At 48.2% G+C, this 14,000-nt stretch overlaps 1 protein-coding gene across 1 annotated transcript in view; it reads left to right on the forward strand.

The window, feature by feature from the left end:
* Positions 1-14,000, forward strand: part of PLXNA2 (plexin A2) — a 204,543-nt gene that overhangs the window by 147,459 nt on the left and 43,084 nt on the right. The window contains exons 10-12 of the mRNA XM_063114090.1: positions 2,834-3,034; positions 4,750-4,846; positions 7,769-7,959. Of these exons, the coding sequence (XP_062970160.1) occupies positions 2,834-3,034; positions 4,750-4,846; positions 7,769-7,959 (489 nt within the window). The remainder of the gene's footprint in view (positions 1-2,833; positions 3,035-4,749; positions 4,847-7,768; positions 7,960-14,000) is intronic.

Here is a 14,000-nt window from a genome sequence, read left to right on the forward strand (position 1 = left end):
ACTAGCGCAATCTTGGATCCTATTTAGGCATTTGGGAAGACCCTAACCAAATGTCTTTAAATTAGGTCTAAAAGGTCTGAAATAGCAGATCATTAGAAATTTTTCTAAAATTCTACAATCCCTTAAAACAAACAAAAAAAACTCATGAGTACTCATAAAGTCTATACATGATTCTCTAGCCTCCAGGCTGAACTGAGCCCAGCCAAAAAGATGAGAATATGTGTGTGTGTGTGTGTGTGTATGAATGTATACATACACCCTTCTTGTATATATATATATTTTTTCCCTTGTCAAATTTAAAAGGATTCTACAATCTTGTTTACTAACCTAAGACATCATACTTCTAAAAGCACATCTTTAAGACTCTGCTACTGAAATTTGAATTTGTTCTCTGAGCTCATTAGAGATGAAGATGAAAGACAACTGCTCATCATTTACAATACATCAGCTGGTTCAGAGCCTGAAAATCTATTCTCTCTCTCTCACACACATGCACACACACACATACACGTACACCATTGTACCTCAGCCTTATTTCTGGTCTAAGTTAAAATTCCAACCTACTAGATTTGATAGGTATTTTTTAGCTGCTAAAAAAGTAGTATCTCCTTTTCCATGGGATGCCTGGGTTTCCCTAAAGTGGTGTTCATTCTTTTCGTGGCTATAAATACATGACTCTGTCAAGAGTGCCGCAGGGAACAAAAGTAGAAGTGCAGTAAAGAGTAAGTTTACGAGTTGGCAGCTTGAGTGACTGGCTCCTAAACAGGGACCCATCTGTTCTGGGGCTGCCTTATGATCCTGTCTCTCATGGAAGTAATGCCTGCCAAGGGTGCTCTCACATGCAGTTGGCCACCAGGCAAGGGATACGACCAGTGATGTTGCAGGTCCATTCAGGTTGCCCTAGACAGGTTTCTGTGGTGGATTTCCCCTGGACCCAGCTCTTCATAAATCTCCCGGATTCCTTCATAGATATAGGCATGCCAGTTTAGTAATCACTCCAGAAACCATGACCATTTTCAACCCCAGATTTTGGGAATCAAACTCCTTCTCAGGTCTCTTGATGTCCAGAAGGCAGGGCTTTAACTTCATCTCTAAAGAATCTGCAAAGTTAGAGCTAAAAGGATACTTCGAGATCTTTTCCATTTACTCTCCCACGAACAATGACCGGGTGTCCACTGCATGTCAGGCACTGGGATAAAGACTGGGGACATGGAGGTAAATACGGTGCAAGCTAATCCTCAAGAAGCTCACAGCCCAGTGAGGAAAACAAGGCCAATTAGAAACTGCAATTCTTGGGGCTAAATGTGATCATGGGAGATTATCCCTAACCCATCCTGAAGGCACTGCAGGCAAAGAGTCAGGGACGGCTTCTCAAAGAAGGAGATGCTGAGCTGAGCTTGAAGACTGATTAAGAGGTAATCAGCTAAAAGAGGGGCTGAAGCAGGGCAGGGGCCAGGAGAAAGACAGCGGGTAGAAAGTAGGAGTTAGTGTTTCTGATAGAAAAGTGTGTCAAAGGGCCAGAGGTAGATTCACAAGGGAGGTGGCACCTCAGAACTAACCACGCATTCAGTATGGCTGGACCATGATGTTCAAGAACCGCAGGAAAGAGGGAGGTAGGCAGGGGCCACATCTGCAGGGCTTGCAACTGAGGCCCAGAGTAAAGAAGCCAGGGCCTGGCGCACACTGAGTAGGAGCCCAGCAGCTCTCCCGATTCCTATTGGAGGCTGTGCCATTGCTCCATATTTCCTGTGACACGTGACGCTTCTTAACAGGGATCACCTCTGGCTTCAGGAGAGGGACAACTTTTTATTGTTGGAGACTGTCCCACACCTGCAGGAAGTCCAGCAGTCCTGGCGCCTGGGCAATAAATGCCAGGAGCACCTTCTGCAGGCCTTGTAGCAACATCAGCCCCTACACATTCCCAAAGGATCCTCTGAGAACCACTGCTCAGGGGACAGGGATGGGGAAAGAGGAGCCTCCTTCAAAGAATTTCCCTAGTTGATCCTGGAGAGAGGAAATGATTCCATGTAGAGGTGGTTTCCACATCCTCACTGCCAGGGGCCACTGGGCTCGGACCTTCCTGGGGGAGAGGGAGGAAGAGGAGATTGAAGCTGTGGGGGTGGAAATCTTTGACCTTTGGTGGAGAAGCAGCATCTAGGCATAGAGCTGAGAAAAATCAGTCTTGCTCACTTTCTCTCTGTCATGGTCCTTTCCACAGCCCCTCCCTACCAAGACTTTCTTGTTTTGGTTTTATTTTCCAAAGCATCATGGCATTCATGCAGGACCTGGTAATGAAATGAGATAAAAAGCCAGAGCAAGTGTTTAGAGCATTGCTGGGAGGGCTGGATACACCCCCTGGAAAGCCAGGCTCTGTGGGAGCTGGGAAGCTGCAACTGCCCGTCACGGTGGCCCAGGCATCAGGGACAACACAAGGGGGCAGCAGTGCTGGAGCTGGGGAAGAGGTGAAACTGGGAAGCAGGGTGCCGGCGTGGGGACAGGCACACGTGGAGGCTCTTTTATCTGGTGTTTCAGGAGGTAACACCCACACCCTCCCGCACTGGTGCGTGAAAATGAATTCCCGAATTGTAACATGCACAGCAGACACGGGACAGCCTGTGGGATGGTAATGACAATATCAAAGCCCAGGACCTAAGAGAGATTTTCCCTGCTGACTCAACATGCCCCTTCCATGAGGACACGTTCTTCTCGTATCCAGGCCCACCTGGATACGAGAAGGGACTGGCCTGGCATCGGGCCCTGTCCCTGGCCTGGCTCAGGTCAGTAGGAAGGTATGAGCTGGGGACAGATGGAGCCTCTTTGCTTGCTCCCCCAGGACTGTCCCCAGCTGGTGCCCACGGAGGAGATCCTGATTCCAGTCGGGGAGGTGAAACCAATCACCCTTAAGGCTCGAAACCTGCCGCAGCCGCAGTCCGGCCAGCGAGGCTATGAGTGTGTCCTCAACATCCAGGGTGCCGTCCACCGGGTCCCCGCCCTGCGCTTCAACAGCTCCAGCGTCCAGTGCCAGAACAGTTCGGTAAGAGGACTCGGGCTGGGGCCCTGCTGGTGCAGGGCTTCCTCTCACACCCATGCCACAGCCTCAGCCTCGCCAACTCCAGCTTCCAGAACCTTCCAGGTTCACAAACTGACCCCACATCCCCAGGGACAGAGGAACGTGCGTGCACCCTAGCCCCCTCAGCCAGAGCAGAGCAGGTTAATGGTGTCAGAAGAGACAGAATTCTGTGAGGACTCTAATGGCAGGAGTTGAGATCTTCGTGCCCTTCCTGAAGTGCACAGAGCACCTCTTTGCCTTCAGTGAAACCTCAGCCACAGCAAGTCAACTCCACCTCCCACGATGCCCCCATCCAGTGGGCGCTACACAGGAGGACAGCTGGAGAAGAGAAGGACAGGGAAGTAGGATGGGATGGGGGGAGGGGAGAGGAACGAGGAAGCAGTGTCCCTGCAGAGCAGCGAGGGTTAAACCAATCCTGGGTGGCAGACCGAGAGCACGAGAGCACGAGGTGTTTAATTATAACACTAGCCCAGAGATCTTTTTGTCTGCCAACTCCCTGTCTCTAACTGTGGGGGGTCAGCTCAGAGATGGGGGAGGGGGTGACATGACAAAGGTGTTGAGGGAAGCTAATTCGCCTGGGAGAGATAGAGAGAATCTGGGCCTCTTATCAGGAAGCTGTCAGATTCCTGGGTCACAGGCGCTTGATAGAATTTGTGATGGTGGAAGGCTGCCAAGCTGAGGAGGTGGGGTGAGGAAGAGACAGAGCTCAGCAGAGGGAGGAAGCGGCCAGGAGGAGGGGGCAGAGCACAGATGGTGACTGTGACGTGCCCTCCTGAGCTAAGTGGCGGGGCTGGGCCATCCCCACGAGGAAGTGCCCCAGCGGTCTCCTTCCGAGAGCACTGGTGGGCCACCCAGGGGGGCTGTTTCTGCAGTGTGTGAAGGACTTAAAAGTCCTCTGGGATCAGCATGAGAGAGAAAGTTGACACTTAGCCACAGCGGGAGGCCTTTAATGGTAGGGCCGATCAGATCTGTGCCCAGAAGGCTGTGGGCACTTTCCCTTAGTGGACTGTTGGCCCAAGTAAGGCTCATGTGCAGAAAGAGAGGACCAGCACAGCTCGGCCACCCAGCCGCTCGGTGACTGTTAGTTACACACATGCTCTGCTACAGACTCTGTGGGGTCTACAGAGCGGGAAAAGGACACTGGCTTTGCCTCCAGAAATGTAATGACTTTCTAGAGAGACTAGATTTGCACGTGAACAGATAGATGTACAGCAGTTCCCGGGAAGTGCCAGGTCAAAGACAGACAATACCAAGAGACAGAGAGGTTGGGGAGTGCTGGCACAGATATTGGAGGGGACTCCTGAGGAAGGTGGGTCTGAGCTGGACTGGAAGAACAGGATGAGTTTAAAGGGTGGAGGTTGTAAGGAGAGGACTGCATTCCTTATGACATGTAAACTCAAAGACACAGAGGGGTTTAAGCAGGAATGTTTGGAGACAGATGAATTCAAAGATTTCTGTAGGAGAGCAGTAGAGAAGGTTGGAAAAGTAGGTTTGGATCAGATTGTGGAAGGCACTGAGTGCCAAGCTAGAACATCGAGCAGGATCCTGTTGGCATCAGTGACTGGTGTCAGAGAAAGGGCATCCTGGGGCTGGTGTGGGCAGCTCCCAGGTTCCTCTGCATCTCTGACCCCTGTGATGGACAGCCTCACGAGCCACGTGCCTCTGCCCTCCCCCTGCAGTACCAGTATGACGGGATGGACATCAGCAACCTGGCCGTGGACTTCGCCGTGGTGTGGAATGGCAATTTCATCATTGACAACCCTCAGGACCTGAAAGGTAAGCGGCTACTTCCAGGTAGAAGTTTGATCTTTTCACGACCCGGGAAAGACTGGGGCTGGAGGGATCAGAGCTGGCAGGCCGCTGTGCCACGAATAATACACTCCTTCTGTCAGCGGAACTCTTCAGAGGACCCTATAGCAACATTTGGAGCCATCAAAGGAGTCCTGTTGGGAGCCCTGTTTTATTACAACCAGAGTATCCGCCGGGCGGCTGCCGGCTCATCCACGCTCTTCTTTGGCTCCCGCCGACTTTGAAGTGTATGTGGAACCTGACCCAGGAGAACAGCAGGCAGGGATGTCCTGCCAGTTTCCCTGAAAATGGAGATATTGTTTCCAGTCAGGCTCTTGTTCCCTTGTCCTTGGCCCTGGTCACTGTCACGGCACAAAGAAGGTTTTTAAGGCTGCTCTCCCAGTCCTGAGGTGGGCGGAAGGGGCCAGCATGTGGACTCAAGCTCACATCTGGAGCAGAGAAGCTCAGGAAGGGGAGCTGGGCTGCAGCAGGAGAGGGCACTCCAGGAGGGCCACCTGGATGCCTTGTACTGTAAATGCACCTCCTCCAATGGGCCGGGCACGCCCGACCCTCGATGCAGCAAATACCAAGATTCCACGCTGCCCTGGAGAATAATAAAAGTCACTCCAGCATGGTGAGCACTCACTATGGGTATGCACTCATTAAGTAATTCATTGGGGATTATTTTATTAAACCATCACATTAACTCTGAGAGGTATGTACTATTATTACCCTCATTTTATAGATGAGGAACTGGGGCCCAAAGAGGTTAAGAAATAGGCCAAGAGTCAGATAGTGAGAGCCAGGATTTGAACCAAGACAGTCTGACTTCAGAGCTCACAAGCTTGACCGTATCACTGTGAGGACCTGCTCTCAGACCACTGTGAGAATTAAACTCCCTTCTGCTCAGAATACTTCCCTATGCCCTCTCCCACCATGAGCCACAAGTCTCACCAGATTTCAAGTAGCTAGAGTCGTCACAAGCCTCTGCTTCCACCTGAGGGTGACCCCATGGACACGGAGTGAGGGCCAAGGCCACAGTAGGGTCTGCAAGTGCTTCAGCATCCATGGGCTACAGCTCCCTGCCCCAGACGCTGCCATTAAAATCAGCACTACTTAGACGGGGAGAAAGAAACTGAGCCAGAGAGATATTTTTTTCCTATTTCTCCCCATGCTCAGGCCAGATTCTCTCACTGCTAAGAGATAGGAGACACTTTCCCTGCTGAGAATCTGGGCTTAGATCCCAGAGGTTGCCTTTGCACCTGGAGCTTAGAGAAAAACAGCCACGTCCAAGCTGTTGCAGCAGAACTCTGCTTGTGACTCTCCAAGGTTTAAGAAGCTCCTTGAGTGCAAAGGCAGTGTTGTCTTCACACTGGTGTCCAACAGAGCCTGAGTGTTGCTGGTGGCTGTGCATTGCACTGGGGGCAGAGGACCACAGGGTTTAAGGATGGGGGTTCTAGAATCCAGCAAACTGGTGTTCACATGCCTGCTCTTTCACTTACAGCTACATGAACTCAGACTAATTAGCACTCCTCTTTGTATCCCAGTGTCCTGTCCGTGGAGTGGAGAATGCCCCACTCTCAGGGTCATCATGAGGAGAAAATGAACTCATAGATATGGACCATGTAGCACAAACTTATAAATGTGCAATGTGAGCTTGTTCATTTTAAGATTGCCATTTCCTGCCCTCTAACTTAAGAAGCCACAGGATTGAGGATGCTTAAATATTGTCCCTGCAGCTGGAACTGAGGAATGCTTGACAGAAACAGGATAAGGACCTATGAAGGAATAAAAGAATTAGCCCTCCCCTGGGGCGTGTACCTGACCTCCAGCAGAGGCCCAATGCCTGGTCCTGAAAGCTTATATGTGCTTGACCAGAAAGTTGAACATGACTTTCTGAGTGTTTTTCTTCTGGAGGATTCTACTTGGACCCTGAGTTTAAAACCCTGGCAGGAAAAGAGCTAAGCCCCAGGCTTACAATACACAGTTCCACTGACTGGCTGGTTCTACTAGGGCTTTTAAGTCAGTAGGAGACAAAAGCAAAAACAAAGCATTTGCATACTCCAAATGTGACCTGTTACATAGCCAGTTTGTCCTCTCCAGGGACATATTCTCCATCCACGGAGTCTGTGAACAGGACTGTGTCACCCTCTTTCCTTATCAGCAATGCCTCCTCCACTGTAGCCACCTGGCCTTTCTTTAAGCCCAAGCTGACTCCACTCCCAGACCCATGCAGTTTCCAGTGTGCCGAGCAAGATTCCTCTCTTGTCAGGACGTACCATCTAGCAGCACAGGGAGCCGGAGTTGCAGGATTCCAGTTTGGGGCACTAACCTAAATAAAGCTTCGAGAGTCATTACAGCTCTCTTTGAGCTTCATTTTTACCTGCAATGGGGAAATTAGCCCTCACCTCTTGCAATGAAGGCTATATGAGAGATTTTGAGAGTAAGAGAGACAGCAGCATAAGAATGCAGTTTGAGTTCAAAGAAAAGATAATAAGCATGTATAGAACATCAGATATGTTACAGGCACTGTGCTGAGCACTTAATATACACCATCTCATTCAAACTTCACGAAAAACAATGATTATCTCCATGTTAGAGATTAGGTAACCGAGGATCAAGGAGGTTAAATACTTTGTCACATTACTAGGAAGTTGTGAAGCCACAATTAAACCCTGATCTGATTCAATCTAGAGCCAGAACTCTTAATATTATTTTCTGTAGTGCCTTTCAGTGACTGCTAAGAAGCTCAATTTATTATTAATTCCCTGTCAGTTATTCTTGCAATGATAACGATGATTGGTGGTGTTATCCATGGTTGGGGACAGTTTCTTTTGCACCTGCAAGAAGAGGGTACCTTGTGAGCAGCTCCATCCAGTCCTATCTGTGACTGTCCCCCTCTCTCAACAGTCCATCTCTACAAGTGCGCAGCCCAGCGGGAGAGCTGTGGCCTCTGCCTCAAGGCCGACCGGAAGTTTGAGTGTGGCTGGTGCAGTGGTGAGCGCAGATGCACCCTCCAGCAGCACTGCACCAGCCCCTCCAGCCCCTGGCTCGACTGGTCCAGCCACAATGTCAAGTGCTCCAACCCCCAAATCACCGAGGTGAGTCCCCCAAGTTCCCAGAGCAGGAGGAGTGCAGGTTCAGCCTTTGTGGACAAATTCTTGGCACACAGTGAGTTTCACATAGGGAGTATGTAGAAAGCCTCTCCTGTGTGTCTTGATGGCCCCCGTCCAGGCGTAAGTGACAAGTGCGTAGAGCATGTCCTTGTACCTGTGCGTGAATGTGCGTGCACGTCTGTGCACGTGCACACCACGAGGGAGGCAGCACCAGCTTGGTCTCCCTGCCGGGCTGGCAGAGCCAGGTGAGGATGAAAAATTGGCTCCATGGTGGGTGAACATTTCAGAAAGCAGGTTTAGCTTTTCTCAGCAGAAATGTGATTTCAGGAGCTTAAATTAGCTCAGAGTTGCAAAGTTGAAAATGAAAGAAGAAAGTAAAGGCAGGGACGACACTAGTCACCGTGCTACTTCCCAGAGTGTACTCTGTCCCAATTTGTTTGTGCATTTTAATGGAAAGAATTAATTATTTTGGAAAAATAGTGATGTTTTCAAAATAGCAAATTGCAATGGACGATGACAGATGATATGCATGAGAATGCAGCTGCTTGGCTTTTGATGGCCTGGGAGAAGAGCGGTTGTACTTAACTTTAGTTGCATTGTGTGCTCATCACTCTTCAAGGGTCCCTATTCAACAACTGTCACTTGTGCCTTGACACTAATTGCACATTCCTGATGGTGCGTAGGAATAAAAGCCCAGGCAGGTACCTTGGTGATCTGCACGGTTAAGAAAGCAGAAAGGGGCTGCTCCTGTCTGCCTCTTCCCTACACTGATGTGGTCCCTTTCCCTGCCTCATTTTCCCTAATGGGCAAAGAAAGCCACTCAGGTTCTCACCTATGTCACAGAGTACTGGGAAACTTCTGGAGAATCCCTATGACCATGTCAAAACTTCAAATCAGTTTTTTTTTTTTTAAAAAAAAAAAACAAACCCCTCAAAATCAAGTGAGTGTTGTCAACCTACAGATAGATGGGTTACTCGAAGAGGGAGCAAATATTTATTTTGTGTGCTTGGCACTGCTCCATCTAATCCTCACAATCGTGGGAAGTGGGTATGCTCCCCTGCACTGTACAGATGAGGAGAGTACGGCTCGGAGAAATCAAGTGATGTGCCCAAGCTCACACGGCTGATCAGCGGCAGAGCCAGTATTTGAGCTCACACCGATTTAATTATGAAACCATTTTTAAATTCTCCACGCTTTGCCCAAATAACATAAAACAAGAAGTGGCTCCTCCCCTTCCTTAATACCCAGAACTTTCCAAGCTGATAGCTTTCCTAGCAGAGAGATGTGACCCACCCACATGGTGGCGCATCCCAGGGAAAGCACATGTCTCCCTGTTCCTCTGCATAGGAAGGTGTTTTGAGAGTGTGGCACTGCTCCTCTTAGACAGGGCTGCCTCGGTCCCGTTTTACTCTTGTTTTTTCTTCTTTCTTTCATTTTTCTTTCCATTTGATTCTTGATTGTGGCCAGTGGCAATGGCTACTGACTTTCTACTATGTCTTCTTTTTTAAGGAATTTGTAAAAATTGAAACATATTGATTGTACATATTTATGGGGTACAGAGTTATATTTCAATTCATGTATAGGGCCGAGCCCGTGGCGCACTCGGTAGAGTGCTGCGCTGGGAGCGCGGCGAGGCTCCCGCCGCGGGTTCGGATCCTATATAGGAATGACTGGTACACTCACTGGCTGAGTGCCGGTCACGAAAAAACGACAAAAAAAAAAAAAAAAAAAAATCAATTCATGTATAAAATCTCCTATGTCTTTATGTTGCTGGAAGAGAATGTTTTCAGGGGCTGCTGGTAGTGCCCCAGCCTCTGCCCTCAGACAGCTAGCTTCCTGAGCTGCTCAGGGCTCCGTGCCTTCTCCCTGATTCTAGTGATTTCTGACGACTGCTGGCCTGAGAACATGCACTGTTCTGTAATTCTTCCTTCTGCAGCAGTTGCCAGTCTCCACGCCTGTGGTCACCTGTGGTGTAGGGGAGCTTAAATTAGTCAGGGGCCTAATTTCCATCAGCACCTCCCACCTCTGCCAACCCCAGGGTGGCACCATCCACCCTCTGACTGGCTGGGGCCCCTTTCCAGCCCCGAGGCAAGCTTCTCGCTGAGAAGCCTCTGCCTCAGTGCCACTGCTCATTGACCAGGGACTGACAGGCTGCTCTGTTCACACAGGACACCCAGGGTACACAAGGCTAATTAACCCCTGAGGTAGTTAGGCTGTAATTGATTTTCTTAGTGAACATAGCAGCAGGAGTCAGAGGCCCCATGTCTCCTGTTGGTGTTTTTCAAGCAGAGGCTGTTGGGAAATGAAAGAGCATCTTTGGGGAGAGGCAGTTCATGCTGTGTCCCAAGCCACTGGGGGGACATCACTCTGGACAGGACCTGTGGGAGGGAGTGTCCAGGCCAGGAACATTTTATTTATCTAGAATATTTTCTCTCATTTTGCGTCTTCTACCCCAATCCAATCCTCCTTTCCCTGTATAAGTCATTTTCTATTTCTTTAACTTTTTATTTTTGAAACAATTTCAGACTATAAGAAGGTACAAAAATAGCACAAAGAACTTTCATATACCCTTCACCCAGATTTGCCAAAGTTAACATCTTACGTAACAGCAGTACAATTATCAAAATCAGGATATTAACACTGATACAATAATACCATCTAATATACACGCCTTGTTAAGATTTTGCCAATTGTCCCGCTGATGTACTGTTCCTGGTCCAGGATGCCATTCAGGATCCCATGTGACATTCCATTGTCATGCCTCCTTAGTCCTTTAATCCTTAGTCTTTCTTGGTCTTTCATGACCTTGATACTGTTGAAGAGTGCAGGCCAGCTATTTTGTAGAATGTCCCTCAATTTGATTTGTCTGATGCTTCCTCATGATAAAATCTGGATTATATATTTTTGGCAAGAAGTACTAAAAAAAAAAAAAATGTAGGGTACATATCAAAAGGGCACAGGAGCCAACTGGAAGGGGATCTCAGTGGCAGAATCTGGGGCAATTTGAGCAAGAAAATAAATAATTATAATCACAGAATTCACCAATAGAATAAAATAAGAATCCATGGCTCTTACTGATATAAACAAACAAACAAATAAATAAATAATGGGGGAGAGAAGAAACTCTTTCCACTAGAATTCCAACTAGTAAAATGTAGAATGAATTATGGAAATAGAAAATCACCATGATAAAGTACACAGTAATAATTGTTTCAGACAAGAATGGTCAATGGATGCTAAAATTAGTGGGTGAAAGCATAATGAGAAACAGTATATTTACAAAGTTTTAAGCCATCTTCCCGTGTGATACTTATTAATTACAACCAGAACAACAGTAACTTCTCAGTGAAGAAACCTGGTAGATGCCACCTTAACCACGTGATCAAGGTTAACATCACCAGTAAAGGGAAAAATCAACCTCATGTGTCTCCTTGTAGAATGCCCCAAGAAGGGCACAACCTCATTTCTTTCTTTCTTTCTTTCTTTTTTTTTTTTTGTCATTGTGTTTACTTTATAGCAATTGTCATGATTAGAGAAGTAAATCACACATTTAAAATCCTTCTGGGGGCCAAAGGATGCCAGAGTACTTACAAACACATGGGGTGAGGGGTGGCAAGACATGAGGGTCCAGTGCTCCAGGTCTGGGATTCCACCCAGGACCCTGCCCCAGGCTTCAAGCCAGGCTTGTAAGCTGATAACCAGGACTGTCCCATCAGTCACAGCGTGGCCTTAGGTGGCATCAGGCAGTCTCAGGGCCCTGCTTGATGAGCCTCACAACCTCATTTCTATGGCATTTATGGCAAAAATGCAAAATTTGTTAAAAGTAACCTGTAAAGAGAATCAACTAACTTTCTTTACCTCAGCTTTCTTGTCTGCTCCCTTCACACCAGCATAGATCTTTTTCCTAAACCTCTTAATCATCAGAATTTTATGAGGTCCACACCCTTTATCCATGTGTCTTTGTCTACAGCTCTTATCTTCAAACTGTGTCCCCCACTCAGTGCAACCTTTTAGTGCAGTAGACAGAAGCCACTTACTAAAAGATCCTTCTTGAGGGGAGAAAAGAGGAGGATTCTACGATGACCTGTGATGGCTGCTGGGGTGGCGGAATATCCAATCCTGGAAATAATGGGGGCTGGAATGGGTGCAGTCCTGCCTGGGAGCAGAGAAGTATAAGAGACGACCTCACAGGAGTTCTGCTTTAGGAAAAGGAGTGGGCTCACATGTAGATAGATGAACAGCTGTGTTCTTACCCCTCCTTACCCCACTGTCTCCATGGCAACCAAGCCCATCCCTAGAGACCCATCTTTTATGGCAGCTTCATGTAGGACAAGTTGTACAGCCTATTGAATTTCTCAGTTTGCATAAACTTCAGGTTAGGACCCCCTCAGGACTCACCGTCTGCTCCATCTCAGCCAGCTCATGGTGTGATAATGACACTGTCCCCTGCGGGAGGCTTCCCAGGCTGCTCCCATCTCCAGCTGTCATCCCAGGCTTCTGTGCACGTGTCACCTGTTCAACTCCAGGAACAGGAGACATGCAGAGGACTGGAAAGCCCATGAGGTGCCCACCATGTTTCTATTCTCCCCAGCCTGTGCTTCAGGACCTGCCGGGACCTCAAAGAGGAGGATGTTCGGAGCCACCCACGGGAAAGAAAAGCCCAGAGAAAATATTTCCTAAGAAGCCTTGATTGGGCAGGATCCAGTAAAAAAGAGCAAGGAAACTTAAGATCTTAGGAAGAGAAACTTGGGGACAGTAAAGGGGCTTTGGAGCTAGTATGATAGAGGTCTCCACTCAAGTGGCAGCCATAACAACGTGCCACACACAGGGTGGCTTAAACAGCAAAAATGTATTTTCTCAAAGTTCTGGAGGCTGTAAGTCCAAGATCAAAGTGTTGTCAGGTTGGTTCCTTCTGAAGGCTGTGAGAGAGAATCTTTCACTGGCCTCTCTCCAGCTGCTGGCTGGCAATCTTTGGCATTCCTTGCCTTATATAAGCACCCCCCTGATCTCTGCCTTCGTGTTCACATGGTGTTGTCTCTCTTTCCAAACTTTTTTTTTTTTTAGTAAGGACCCAGTTAGGCTGGAGTAGGAACCCCCATAATGACCTCATTTTAACATGATTACCTCTGTAAAGACCCTATCTCACATTCTGAGGTACTAGGAGTTAGGGCTTCAACACATGAATTTGCAGGGGGAAAAAATTCAACTCGTAGGAGAGAGATTTCTGAGCAAAGGCAGGAGGTGCCACATAAATTAACTCACTCGTTAAATGAATATCTAGGTAGTGACTGCTCTGTGCCATGCACTGTGCTAGGCTTGGAGGTGTCACATGGATAAGTGAGTCCTGGCTGGCGAGGAAGGGGATGCAGCCTGTCCCCAGGCAGCCCAGCCTGTCCCTGGACATTGTGCACCTGGAAGAGGCTGGAAGTTGCGCTCCCTGCAGGCCCCTCTGCTTGGGCTTAGGATAGAAACTTCTAATCTACACCCTTTGCAGTTGTCTCCTATACAGAAAGAGGAATGCAGCAGGGACATAGGTCTTCACAGCCAATGAGGACACTAACCTCAGGGCAGGAACACGAATAAACTAGCCAACATTCTAATTCTGGGAGTCTTAGTAATAATAGCTTTTCTTTAGTAAGATTCTACTATATGCCAGGCCTGTACACTTTGCATACCTACTCCTTCAAACAACCCTGCAGAATGGCTGTACTTATACTCACTTAAGAGTTAGGGAAGCAGTGCTTAGGGAACTAGATCATTTGCCCAAAGTCACACATTTGATTAGCAGCAGAACAAAAATTGAAAACTAGGGCCTTCTGACGCCAGACACAGCTACCCCACCACACTGAGCCATCTCTCCTAGAGGGATGGAGAGGAACTTCTTGGCTACACACTTCTCCACCTCACCGCACCCCAATTGTATCAAAAATGTCAGTGTCCAGGACAGAATCATCTTGGAAGATCCTAAGAGACAACAGACAAACTGGGAATATTGGCTACCCTTGAATCAAGCCTTAAAGTAACCT

Source organism: Cynocephalus volans, chromosome 11, assembly GCF_027409185.1.
Source record: "Cynocephalus volans isolate mCynVol1 chromosome 11, mCynVol1.pri, whole genome shotgun sequence".
Taxonomy (NCBI): domain Eukaryota; kingdom Metazoa; phylum Chordata; class Mammalia; order Dermoptera; family Cynocephalidae; genus Cynocephalus; species Cynocephalus volans.